A 12,569-nucleotide genomic window follows, 5' to 3' on the forward strand; every position below is an offset into this window, starting at 1 on the left:
TTTGAAACGGTCATGAAATGAACTGTCGTAAGTCGCGGACTATCTGTCGTCAAAGAGAAAGGCTGAGTTACTTATATCCTGCAAACACGGCCTAGGGAAGGGGTCAGCAACCTGCGGCTCTGGAGCCGCATGTGGCTCTTTCATCCTTCTGCTGTGGCTCCCTTTTGCAGGTCCGCTCCACAGTTGATAGGGCTTTCGATTAGGACAGGTAGAGGAAAAAGGACACTAGGAGAAGACTCCATGGTGGGAGAACCGGACTTCTGGTCAGCAGAGGAAAAAGAACGCCGTGCTAGGAGGAGCCTCTATGGTGAGAGAACCCGGAAGGCTGAATGGGGCTTCCTATTAGGATCTTTCTGGCTCTTTGAGTGTTTACGGTTGTTGACCCCTGGCCTAGGGTTACCATTCACGGGCAGAATCATGGCTTACCCGGAAGATGTAGTCTCCTTGTTTGAGATCGGTAACGTCAATCCACTGGCAATCAATATCGTGCCGATACACATCATAGCATCCGACGGAGATCCCTTGCTCCCCAAAGTTTGCACACTCATACTGCTTCTGCACCCCTAAGAAGGAAGTCAGTACAAAGGTATGGTAGTATCAACGTTTTGGTTGGTCTTTTAACTAAACAATAATAAGAGATGTGAGGTTTAGATAATGCTTTAGATGAGCATACCGACAGGAACACGGGCTTTGCAGCTGGAAACCCACTTCTGTGCAAGGATCAACGGCCCCCATTTTTAAAATTATGGGAAGTTTCAGGTTAACAGAGTTGGGAGGGACCTTGTAGGTCATCTAGTCCAACCCTCTGTCCAAGCAAGAGACCCTACACCATTTCTGACAGATGGCAGTCCAGTCTCTTCTTGAAAGCTTCCAGGGATGAAGCTCCCACGACTTCTGAAGTCGATTTCTGTTCCATTGGTTGGTTGTTCTCCCTGTCAGAAAATTCCTCCTTATTTCCAGGTTGAATCTCTCCTTGTTCAGTTTCAATCCATTATTCCTTTTCTGGCCTTCAGGTGCTTTGGAAAATAGCTTGACCTACTCTTCTCTGTGGCAGCCCCTCAAATATCAGAAGATGCTCTCCTGTCTCCCCTGGTCCTTCTCTTCACTAAACTAGCCATGCCCAGTTCCTGCAACTGTTCATCATATATTTTAGTCTCCAACCCTCTAATAAAACCCCTAAAAGTTGCCTGTCATGTCTTTTTTTAAATTTCTTGAAGGGTGAAGCCTATCATGTAAATAGCCCAAAGGTGCTTCTTCAAAAAGGCAACAGGACTTTTTTGGCTTTTGAAGAAAGAGCTGAAGAAGCTTCTTGAATGAGAACATTTTTAAATGAAAAAAAAAAAAAACAACCAAGAAAATCCAGGGGTTTTTTGGGGGGTGAAAAAGCACCTTTGGAACAACTATAACCCAGATAATTGAGAATCTACCTAGACATAGCATGCAATTAAATATCCTGTTTAATGGTATCACCAAGAAGAGGTTACACAATGGCAGTTGACTTGGGAGGAGATGTTGTGATGGCAAACCTTTTTCGCCTTGGGTAGCTATCACACACGCTCACGTGCCCATCCCCATAATTTAATGCCCTCTGTGCATGCGTGAGTGTCACCCCCCATGCTGCCCTGCGCATGCACGCACAACTTTCTTGCAGCCTGGGGAGGGTGAAAACGGCCTTCCTCCCCTCCCCCGGAGGCCTTCCGGAGGCTGGAAACGGCCTGATTTCTGACTTCCGGTGGGCCCAGTAGATTCGTTTTTTGCCCTCCCCAGGCTACAGAGGCTTTCTAGAAACCTGGGGAGGGCGAAAAACAGCCAACACGCAAACCAGAAGTTCAGGAACAGACTTCTGGGTTGCCCATTCGGAGGGCGAAAAACAGCCCAAAGAAGTTTGTTCCTGAATTTTTGAGAAACGGTTGGAAAATCAGCTGACAATGACAGCTCAGAAATGGGTCCGCGTGCCACCTGTGCCATAGGTTCGCCATCACGGCCTTAGATGTTCCTCACTTCAATGGAGATACACTAAATCAGATTAGCCCACCATCCTGATTTAACATAAAGCACTTTCCTATATCCACAGCAGAGGTGGGTTGATCCCAATTCAGCCCGATTCAGCCAAACTGGTAGTGGCGTTCAGGCCTGGGTTGCAGAACTGGCAGAGACCTAGGCCTGCCACGCCCCCGAACCAGTTTCCTCACCGGTTCCCTGATGGCCGCCATTTTGGTTTTTAGCTCGGCTGAGTAGGTAGTAACGTGGCCAGCCACGCCCCCGAACTGGTTCTCTTGGCGGTGCCATATGCGCCTCCATCTTGTTTCCAATTTTTTTACTACTGCGCATTCCCGAAGCGCGTCCCTGAGTGAACCGGCAGTAACAGAAGCCGGAACCCACCCCTGGGATGTGCGTGCGCAGTTCACTGTAAATTGTTCTGTGCATGCACAACGAACAATTCACATTGAACAGCGCATGCGCATGGGTTGCAAACCGGTAGTAAAACCGTCAGTAACCCACCCTTGGTCCACAGGAATGAGTGTATTTTCTTCAGCCTGAAGGGGAATGTATCATCTTTAAAGATTTATTCCCAGGAATGTCCTGGAGCCTCAAAAGCATTCTTCAACCCGATTTCTGGATAGGTTAAACAAAGGATGGTGGAAAGTTGCTTCTCCATTTGATTTTAATAGCAATAGCCATAGCACTCAAACTTATATACCGCTTCACAGCGCTTTTTACAGCCCTCTCTAAGCGGTTTACAGAGTCAGCCTCTTGCCCCCAACAATCTGGGTCCTCATTTTACCAATCTTAGAAGGATGGAAGGCTGAGTCAACCTTGAGCCTGGTGAGATTTGAACTGCCAAATTGCAGTCAGAAGAAGTAGCCTGCAGTACTGCCCTCTAACTACTGCACCACTGTGGTTCATAATGGTTCATAATGGTCATGGAGACTCAGCCTTCAACAAGTATTTCCTATTCTGATGTTAAGATGGGAAACAGCTGGGCAGTGGAGGGATTCAATTTTTTTTACTATCAGTTCTGTGGGCGTGGCTTGGTGGGTGTGGGGTGGCTTAGTGGACATGGCTTGGTGGGCATGGCAGGGGAAGGATACTACAAAATCCCCATTCCTCCCGATCAGGTGGGACTCGGGAGGCAAAGAATAGGTGGGGGCAGGGCCAGTCAGAGGTGGTATTTATCGGTTCTCCGAACTACTCAAAATTTCTGCTACTGGTTCTCCAGAACTGGTCAGAACCTGCTTGAATCCCACCTCTGCAGCCGGGGATTAAGGAGTGCTAATCACTGACATATTATCAAATGCACTGAAATAAGTTTCGAAACACATGTACCGTCTATGCAGTCGCTGTCCTCCAGGCAAAAGCTGGCTTTGTGGCCTTCGGCAACTTGTGTCCAGTTGCTATCCAACAGATCGTAGTGGGCAAAGACTTCCATGCTGTGGTAATGCCTGTGGAAGCCAGAGAGAAAGCAAATTGCTGAAGGTTGTCAACAAAGATTTGATGTGTAAACTCATCACTGATTATGTTAACTGGCTGGATAATGAAACATCTGCAAGAAAACCACCAAGCTCAGAGAGCACCAAAGAAAAGAGTTGCAACTATTGTTTTCTATCGATAAACTCAGCTCTATGGGGTTTAGTTAGGAAGTCATGGTTATGGCTGGTGAATCTAGACATTATCTTTATAGAATCAAAGCATATCCAATTGTTGTTTGTTTGAGACACACCAGAATGGCAATTTATCATGAATGTGGTATCTCCCCTACCATCTATGTATACAGGGAATTTCTTTTTTTTACTAAAATACTATATTAGCCTATCTGGAAGCCTTAGCCACTGCTTGTCCAAATTTACTACTGGTTAACGCAGGGGTCGTCAACTTAAACATTCAAAGAGCCACAAAGGTCCTAGCTGTGTGGATCCTGGGTACAATCAGAATATATCTGCTGAACAAAACTCCGTATTGGTGACATGAAAAGCATCCAGCCATTAAACACATTGCTAGCTCTATTCAATTGCCCAGACTCTACCGTGCAAGGAATTAGGCGGTTGTTAAAAGATGATGATAGGTCTTTTAAATGAATGCTCGATGGAATTGATAAAAGCCAATAAATCTAGTCTCTGTTTCCGCAAAAGTGGAAAAAGTGCCTGCTTAAAGTTGCAATTGTCTCACTCAGAAATGTATTTTTCTTGAAGCTCAATTCATAATTTGGGAATAAACTTAACCCAGCCGTGCTCCACAACACCCTAGATCAAACTAAACAATGAACTCACTCCCAGGGAGCCCTGTGGAATGACCTCCCTCCAGATCTTAGGAATACCTCTGACCTCCGCTCCTTTCGTATTAAGCTTAAGACCCACCTATTCCAAGTAGCTGGCCTGGCTCAACTTTGATCTAACCATATCGCTCCTGACGGGTTTTTAATTGGGTATTTTAATTATATTTAATTATTTAGGGGTTTTTTAATCACTGTATTCTAATTGTTTTTTATTCATCAGCCGACCTCCTCCTTGTGTATGTCTCGGTATATGTCTCTGTTATATGTTTGTTTTGTCCACATATTTATTTCATATGTTTCATTGTACGCCGCCCCGAGTCCTTCGGGAGAGGGTGCGGCTAAGAAATAAATATTTATTATTTATTTATTTATAATCCCGCTGCAGGTACAGTACTCGGTGGGAGGCCTAATTCAACGATTTAGTTAAGCTTTAAAAGTTTATATAGCTTGAGGGTTGATGACTTGAAGAGCCATCTGCTCCTATTTATCCTGCCTGGCCTTCTTTTCATCAACATAGATTTTAGCAGATGGTTACAAAGGGACCCCCATCTCTTTGCAGTGATGTTCATTGCAACCTGTTTTGTATTTTTTCCCCTCATCTGATACTTGAATGTTTGAAATAGAACTTCAGCTAAATGTGGGACTCTAGAACGGAGCTATGGTTCCTTGCCCAAAACAAAACTGTTGTGTGAATATCTATGGAGATTCTCATTCAGGATATTGTTGTCCCAAAGGTGTTTTCTCAAAAGGCCACTGGACTTCCTTTGTTTTTTCTTTGACCCCGAGGGCACAGATAAACCCACAAGTGGCCTCAACAACTCTCAGAAAGAATGCTAATGACCAGATGACTGCAAGGAATATAAATCCTTCTATCCTCCACCACTCAGTCAGAACTGACAAAGATTCTTGGATGAGAAGCTAAACGTCTTCAAGGGAAAAAAAAGTCCACTTGCCTTTTCAAAAAGCACAAAAAGGACATAAAAAGGTAAAGGTTCCCCTCGCACATATGCGCTAGTTGTTCCCGGCTCTAGGGGGCGGTGCTCATCTCCGTTTCAAAGCCGAAGGGCCAGCGCTGTCCGAAGACGTCTCCGTGGTCATGTGGCTGGCATGACTAAATGCCGAAGGTGCACGGAATGCTGTTCCCTTCCCAACAAAGGCAGTTCCTATTTTTCTACTTGCCTTTTTACATGCTTTCAAACTGTTAGGTTGGCAGAAGCTGGGACAAGTAGTGGAAGCTCACTCCGTTACAGGTTGCTAGGGATTCGAACCTTTCTGATCGACAAGTTCAGCGTCTTAGCCCCCAAGTCACCATGTCCCATATTGTATGAATATTTGACCCTTTTTGATCAACATGGAATTTATGCTTGCATGGGTGGCTTCAGGTACATTGTAATCAGCTTTTCTGTCAAATATTGAGAGAGATTTCGGCATCTTGGAAGAGGTTTTAATTTTGAATTTGTACAACAGCGATGATGAATGCCCAGAGAGTGTGAATGGCACACTTGCTTGTGCATAAACCAAGTGTAGAATCAGAAAACAAGCTCATCCTGGTATAAGTTGAAACTAAGGAACTACAAGGTAGAGTTAGCTGATTTGCACCTGAGAAAATTAACCATCAAGGACATTGAACACCTGGAATTCAGTATCGGGGAGGTGAGACATTGATCTGTTTATTCTACTTGCATGTGGGGGAAAGCCTTTTTTTAAAAAAAGGAAACCATTTTTTTTAACTGACTCAGAGTTGCTATAATAATTTCTCTTTTACCTGCCTTTCAGTGGGACCCTGCTACCCACCCCATTCCAGATCACAAATAGTATTCCACAGCCTGTAAATGGAAAATACGGAGAGCTGTTAAGACATTCAAACTTTTTCCTTTGAAGTTGGATGCTTGAGCGATTTCCAGTGTGAAAAAGTCAAACGTAAATGCAAACGGTTCCTCAAATGTCCGCCTGCTCAGGATGGTGTTTATCTTATGCTGTTTATGGACCAGAAATACTGTAGAGGAATTGAGCAGGTATCCCTGTCTATCAACAAACTGGTTTCAACCGGCCAATGAGTTGTAGCTGCCTCACTTAATTTGAACTTTTTGGAAAGTCCAGAAAGGAAACGAGTTTTAATAAGAGAGAAACGATTGAGTCTGTCATCTGTACCTCTATAACTGTCTGGTTTGGCTCTGCAACCCAACAAGACAGACACAGACTTCAGAGGATAATTAGAACTGCAGAAAAAACAATGGCTACCTACATGCCTTCCATTGAGGATCTGTGTACTGCACAAGTCAAAAAGAGGGCTGTGAAAATATCTACTTATCCCTCACATCCTGGACATAAATGGTTTCAACTTCTACCCTCAAAATGACTGTATAGGGTCTTGCACACCAGAACAACTAGACACAAGGACAGTTTTCCCCATCCCTCTGCCAAACAACAAATTCCCACAATACTGTCAAATTATTTACTAAGACTGTATTACTATTGCTCTTCTCATCCTTCCTATTACCTATCTCCTCCCACGTCTGACTATAACCATGTTGCTTGTATTTTTACGATTTATATTGTTCTATTTCCTAGTAGGATTTGATTGCTTATTAGTAACCTATGGCTATCACTAAGTGTTGTGTTTTATGATTCTTGATGAATGTATTCTATTTTATTTTTCTTTATGCACACGGAGAGCATGTGCACCAAAGACAAATTCCTTGTGTGTCCGATCATACTTGGCCCGTAAAGAATTCTATCTTTTAACCAATTCTAATATTAACCAATTTTGTGGTATTTATTTTGTACAATGACAATAAAGACTGTACTCTCTATCTACATTGTGAGGTTAAGAGGCCACATCAAGAGTCAGAGTTTGTTGGTCCGAGAAGCTTGATCAACTGGTGCTATTCACCTGCCTGAGATGCTCTTAGGCTTCAGGCTCAGTAATTCAAATTATGTCCAGTGGTTTCGGAAAAGATCTGCCAATTCGGAATCAAGAGAATGAGATGGAAATTCCCAAATCTGGAATCATCAAAAAGGGTCTGCATAGATTCATACATCATAACCGGGGGGGGGGGGGCTTCAAACATTTCAGCAAGGGGTTCTCTGCCAGGTTACTGGGTGGCCTAGTTGGGCTCCTGCACCATGGCAGGAAGAGGGGCATTTCTGCCCACACCGGAATCTGGAGGGTGTCCTTCAGCCTCCATGAGGGCGAAAACTGCTTTCCCCAGGCTCCGGAGGCCCCCTGGAGGCTGGACACGGGCCTGTTTCCAGCCTCCCCGAACTCCCAGTAGATCCGTTTTTTGCCCTCCCGGAGTCTCCACCCAGGCCCTGCACTTACCTGCATCCAAAACGGGCCGCGTGGGAACTCCTGGGAGGGCAGGGCAGGGGTTGGAGGGCCCAGCCAGGAGTGGCACTTGGGGGTTCTCTGAACTGCACAGAATCTTAGCCAGAGGTTCTCCCGAATCTCTGTGAGCCTCCAGCAGCCCATCCCTGGTCATAAGACAATTTGCTTGGGGAATGATGAAACCCAACTCTGGTGTTTTAAAACCAGGGACCTCCAAGCTTGGCAGCTTTTGAGACTTGTGGATTTCAGCTCCCAGAATTCCCCAGCCAGCCATGTTTTAAACCACAGCGAATGAAATTACGGCTTCGAGGGAGATGCGAGGCAGGTCAGGAATGCGCTCGCGGGCTTGTTGAGTTTGACTTTGAACCAACGGCCAAGGCCAACCAGTATCTTAACTCGACCTAAGAACTCTTTTTTTCCCCTTGCAGGTCTGTGTTGGTGACCCTGCATGAATTGCGTCAACCTTCAGTGGCTTTCCCTTTTTTTCCTCCTTCCCGTTCGACAAAAGCGAAGATAGAAAGCAAGACTTGCCTGTGGCATTCGTGCCAGATCCAAGCGTGGCGGCCCGTTTTGGGACGGAAGTCAGCCTGCCCGTTATTCTGGATCTGGGAGGAGAAACGGAAGAGTCTCCTGTGACCCTCGGTCACTGAGGTATTGACCGCGGAGGAGGCCAGGCAATTCTCCTCCATGGCGCACTGCAGCACATGCATGGGCCGATCCTCCAGATAGGACGTTTGTTCTACCTCCTTGGCGTTGAGGACGAGATCAGCCGCAGCTGCAGACATGAATAGAGAGTAAGGACTTTGCTTTTATCCTCTGATTATTTCCGCTGGAGGATTCATAGGCTGCCTTGAAAAATGGAAGGTTTCCCAAGAAAACTTTTCAAGACCGGTGTGCACTCCTATCAGAGTTGCTTCCATTTATGGAAGTTGATGCTTAATGCTATGGCAGAGACAAGTGATATGGACCAGTGGTGGGATTCAAAACTTTTTTTACTACCAGTTCGATGGGCATGGTTTGGTAGGCATGGCTTGGGGGCATGGCAGGAGAAGGATACTGTAAAATCTCCATTCCCTCCCGATCAGCTGAGACTTGGGAGGCAGAGAATAGATGGGGGTGGACCCAGTCAGAGGTGGTATTTACTGGTTCTCTGAACTATTTAAAATTTCTGCTACCGGTTCTTCAGAACTGGTCAGAACCTGCTGAATATCACCTCTGATATGCACACATTATCGGAGGAAGACACCAGCGAAGTGTTTTTATGCTATTGTCAAGAAATCTGTCTGGATTTAGCTACTGTGGCGCAGTGGTTAGAGTGCAGTATCACTTCTGCTGATAGCTGCCTGCAATTTGGCAGTTCAAATCTACCAGGCTCAAGGTTGACTCAGCCTTCCATCTTTCCATGGTGGGTAAAATGAGGATGCAGATTGTTGAGGGCAAGAGGCAGATTCTGTAAACTGCTTAGAGAGGGCTATAAAGCGGTATATAAGTCTAAGTGCTATTGCTATTGTCCCTTCCTTTCTTCCTTCCTTCCTTCCTTCCTTCCTTCCTTCCTTCCTTCCTTCCTTCCTTCCTTCCTTCCTTCCTTCCTTCCTTCCTTCCCTCCCTCTGCCCACTGACAGCAGTTGAATCCTGACTGATTCAGCCTTCCATCCTTCCGAGGTGGGTAAAATGAGGAGCCAGATTGTTGGTGGGCAAGAGGCTGACTCTGTAAACGGTTTAGAGAGGGCTATAAAGCACTTTGAAGAGATATACCATGTTTCCCCGAAAATAAGACAGGGTCTTATTTTCTTTTGACCCCCAAAATAAGCAACTAGCCTTATTTTAAGGGGGGTCTTATTATGTTTGAGGTGCAGGAGGCGAGCTTGGTCACCTCACTGCTGCTGTGTTGCGATATTTTTGTGGAGGGCTTATTTGAGTGCATGCGCTCAAAAGCCCAACTGGGCTTATTATCCAGGGAGGTCTTATTTTCAGGGAAATAGGGCATAAGTCTAAGTGCTATTGCTTTTGCGTCCTTGTAACATCAGGAGAGAAGCTCAGCTTAATTAATTCAGATTGCAGTAAATACATTTGCTGGGGCAAATAGCAGCAAGTGGCTCACGTTGGCTGAGCAGAGAAAGCTTGAGAGGTCAGCTCTTGTTAGAACTAGAATGGGAGGTCTGAAGAACTCCCAAAGCTATGATCTCATCTGGAAAATTCAAACTGCAAAGTAGGCAATGGTAGATCTTTTCCATTAAGTAAACCACATGCACACAGGACAGCCAGGGACTAGAAACGTGAAGCAATTTTGAGTTTAGGATCAGATTTCTCCCTGAAATACTGAACCGAGAACATAGAATTATAGGGCTGGAAAAGACCTTGGAGGCCTTCTAATCCAGCCCCCTGCTCAAGGCAAGAGAACTCATACCATCCCCGTCAAATCCAGTCTATTTTTGAAAAGTTCCAGTGATGGAGAACCCACAACTCCAGGAGACAAGCTATTCCATGGATGAATTGTTCATTATTGACCAATTAATTGAAGATTCTTTAATTGAACATAATTGATTGGTTTCAAAACAGATTTGCTATGTTCCCTACGTCACAATAACCAAGGTTATGTCGCATTCGCCCTCGTTAAACCCAACAAATCGCTGAAAACATGAACACGCTTGATTGCGGTTTAGATAAACTGGGGTCTAGATGTGAGCCAAGGAAGCACAAGGGCTTACTTTCTGTGCAGGAAACACCAGCTGCATGGCGTCCGCCTCCCTTGGGGCAGGAGACTTCGGCATCATGAGGGCAGTGTAACAAAGACATTTCAATCCCGGAGCATTTCATCCCACTCACGACCACGTTGTCTGCATCACTGCTTCCATGCCAATACCAGGTCTCCTAGTGAGAAATACCAAAGAAAGGAAGGCGATTAAGTATAGATGCTTTGCAGTATTGATGGGCTGGCTGGGAAGGTCATGGCACACACTTGAAAGTAAATCAGGAAGACTGTAATTGTGGAGGGTGTGTGTGTGTCTGTCAGGCAAGAACAAAGAATGCTTATCAACAGGAAATATACATGTGTAAAGCCTGTAGCAATTATGGGTAGTTAGAAAGTTGATAAAAATAACAAGGTTTAGATAACTTGCAGACCTCAGCCAAGAGATGGTCTGTAGCAAATGAAATGTCTATTAAATAACTCCTGGAGCATTCATTGGCCAAGGCTTAGGAATGGGACAACTATAGACCAATAGAACAAATTGTAGAATTATTGCTAAAATGTTTATTAGAGGATATTTCATATTATTTCAGAATTATAGAATTATAGGGCTGGAGAAGACCATTAGGCCTTCTAATCCAGCCCCCTGCTCAAGGCAAGAGAACTTCTAATCCAGCCCCCTGCTCAAGGCAAGAGAACCATCCCCGTCAAATCCAGTCTATTTTTGAAACGTTCCAGTGATGGAGAACCCACAACTCCAGGAGACAAGCTATTCCATGGATGAATTCTTCATTATTGACCAATTCATTAATTGTCCTTGCCTTCTCCTTTAGTGAAAATGTGTAAAGCTTTTTTTAATCCTTTGTTCTGGGTTCTTGGCCTTTTGACCAGGAACCCTCTTCCTTGGAGTACTCCAATGAAAAGTCATCAGAAAACCTGCCCCTCGTGTCTACCGTCCATCATTGGCTTCGGCACCAGGCTCAGACCCGAATTGGGGACAATAGTATGTCTTAAATCATCTGTCGGGTTCCGAAGGGTTAAGGAAAACAGCCAAACACAGAGACGGTTTGAAAATGCGGTTTGTCTCCCTCCAGCACGAACTGGCCAACAAAGGACGAAGGCAATGAATAAATGGTCAGAGCTGACAGCCGGTACTCCCCACCAGCTTTTATACTTTATTTGGTATTTAGGCTAAACCCCATCCCAGCATGCATCCATCATCTCGTGATCCAGAGTGAAAACCACCTGGCAATCAGTTATGGCTTGTTCTCAGTCAGTTATCACTTATGGAGAGTTCTGAGCTGGATTGCATGTAAAGGAGGGAGATTCCCAGCTAGCAAGCACAATTCCTGGCAGCTTCCACAGCTTACCCGCCAGAACTGATACCACCTTTTGCACTTCAGCAACCACTGGAATGGCTGAATTTTAGTTTTGTTTTGCTCAGCCTGGGGGGCCTAATGACCAGCTCATTGCACAGTCTTCTCATTTTTTCAGTATCAAACTCATCACGTCATGTTGCCACCAGATGACGTTTTGTGAAGTCCCCCCCCCTTCGTGGAGCTGGGGTGGGCGTGGCCTGCATGTGACTCATCCGCCCACAGGCCACCAGTTTGACACCTCTTGCGTAGGAGAATTCCCGATTTAAAGGCCAGGATTCAAAAATTCAAATTCAAATTTGATTTTAAATTCAGGTTGTCTACTCTGGAGCAGGCCATCCCTTCCTTCTTTTATTGAGGTATACTCTTTAGTGATGTGCAAGACTCCAAAAAGGTGAAAGGATCCAAAGTAAAACGAATGCAAGTAATGTAAAGCAACATGTAAAGTAAAGTGAAACAAAATGTAAAGTAACCTCCCACCGTCCAGTGCCATACCACAGAGTTGGCCTCCTCAGGGTGCCGTCGGCCAGACAGTGTCGGCTGGCGACCCCCAGGGGGAGAGCCTTCTCTGTGGGAGCGCCTTCCCTCTGGAATGAGCTGCCCCCGGAGCTTCGCATAACCCCCGACCTCCGGTCCTTCCGACGCACCCTAAAAAAGTTGGCTTTTCCCGCAAGCTGGCCTGGCCTGAACAGAATAAAATTAACGATTAATTTAATTGTTAATTTTAATCTATTTTTTAAATTTTTATTGTTAATATTAATTGGGTTTGTTTTGGGATACTTTATTTAATTTCCTTTTTAACTTTTGTAATATGTGTTGTTTTTTTTAATGTTGTACACCGCCCTGAGTCCTTTGGGAGAAGGGCGGCATATAAATCCAATAAACAAACAAACAAACATACGA

The 12,569-nt window shown here is 45.0% G+C and overlaps 1 protein-coding gene across 1 annotated transcript in view; it reads right to left on the reverse strand.

Annotated features, from left to right (window-relative positions):
• LOXL2 (lysyl oxidase like 2) overlaps positions 1 to 12,569 on the reverse strand; it is a 101,883-nt gene that overhangs the window by 5,215 nt on the left and 84,099 nt on the right. The window contains exons 9-12 of the mRNA XM_081960760.1: positions 10,310 to 10,472; positions 8,133 to 8,376; positions 3,328 to 3,443; positions 427 to 563 (exon numbers count right to left, since the gene is read on the reverse strand). Coding sequence (XP_081816886.1) covers positions 427 to 563; positions 3,328 to 3,443; positions 8,133 to 8,376; positions 10,310 to 10,472 — 660 coding nt within the window. The remainder of the gene's footprint in view (positions 1 to 426; positions 564 to 3,327; positions 3,444 to 8,132; positions 8,377 to 10,309; positions 10,473 to 12,569) is intronic.

Source organism: Natrix helvetica (assembly GCF_964273705.1).
Source record: "Natrix helvetica genome assembly, chromosome: 8".
Classification (NCBI taxonomy): domain Eukaryota; kingdom Metazoa; phylum Chordata; class Lepidosauria; order Squamata; family Natricidae; genus Natrix; species Natrix helvetica.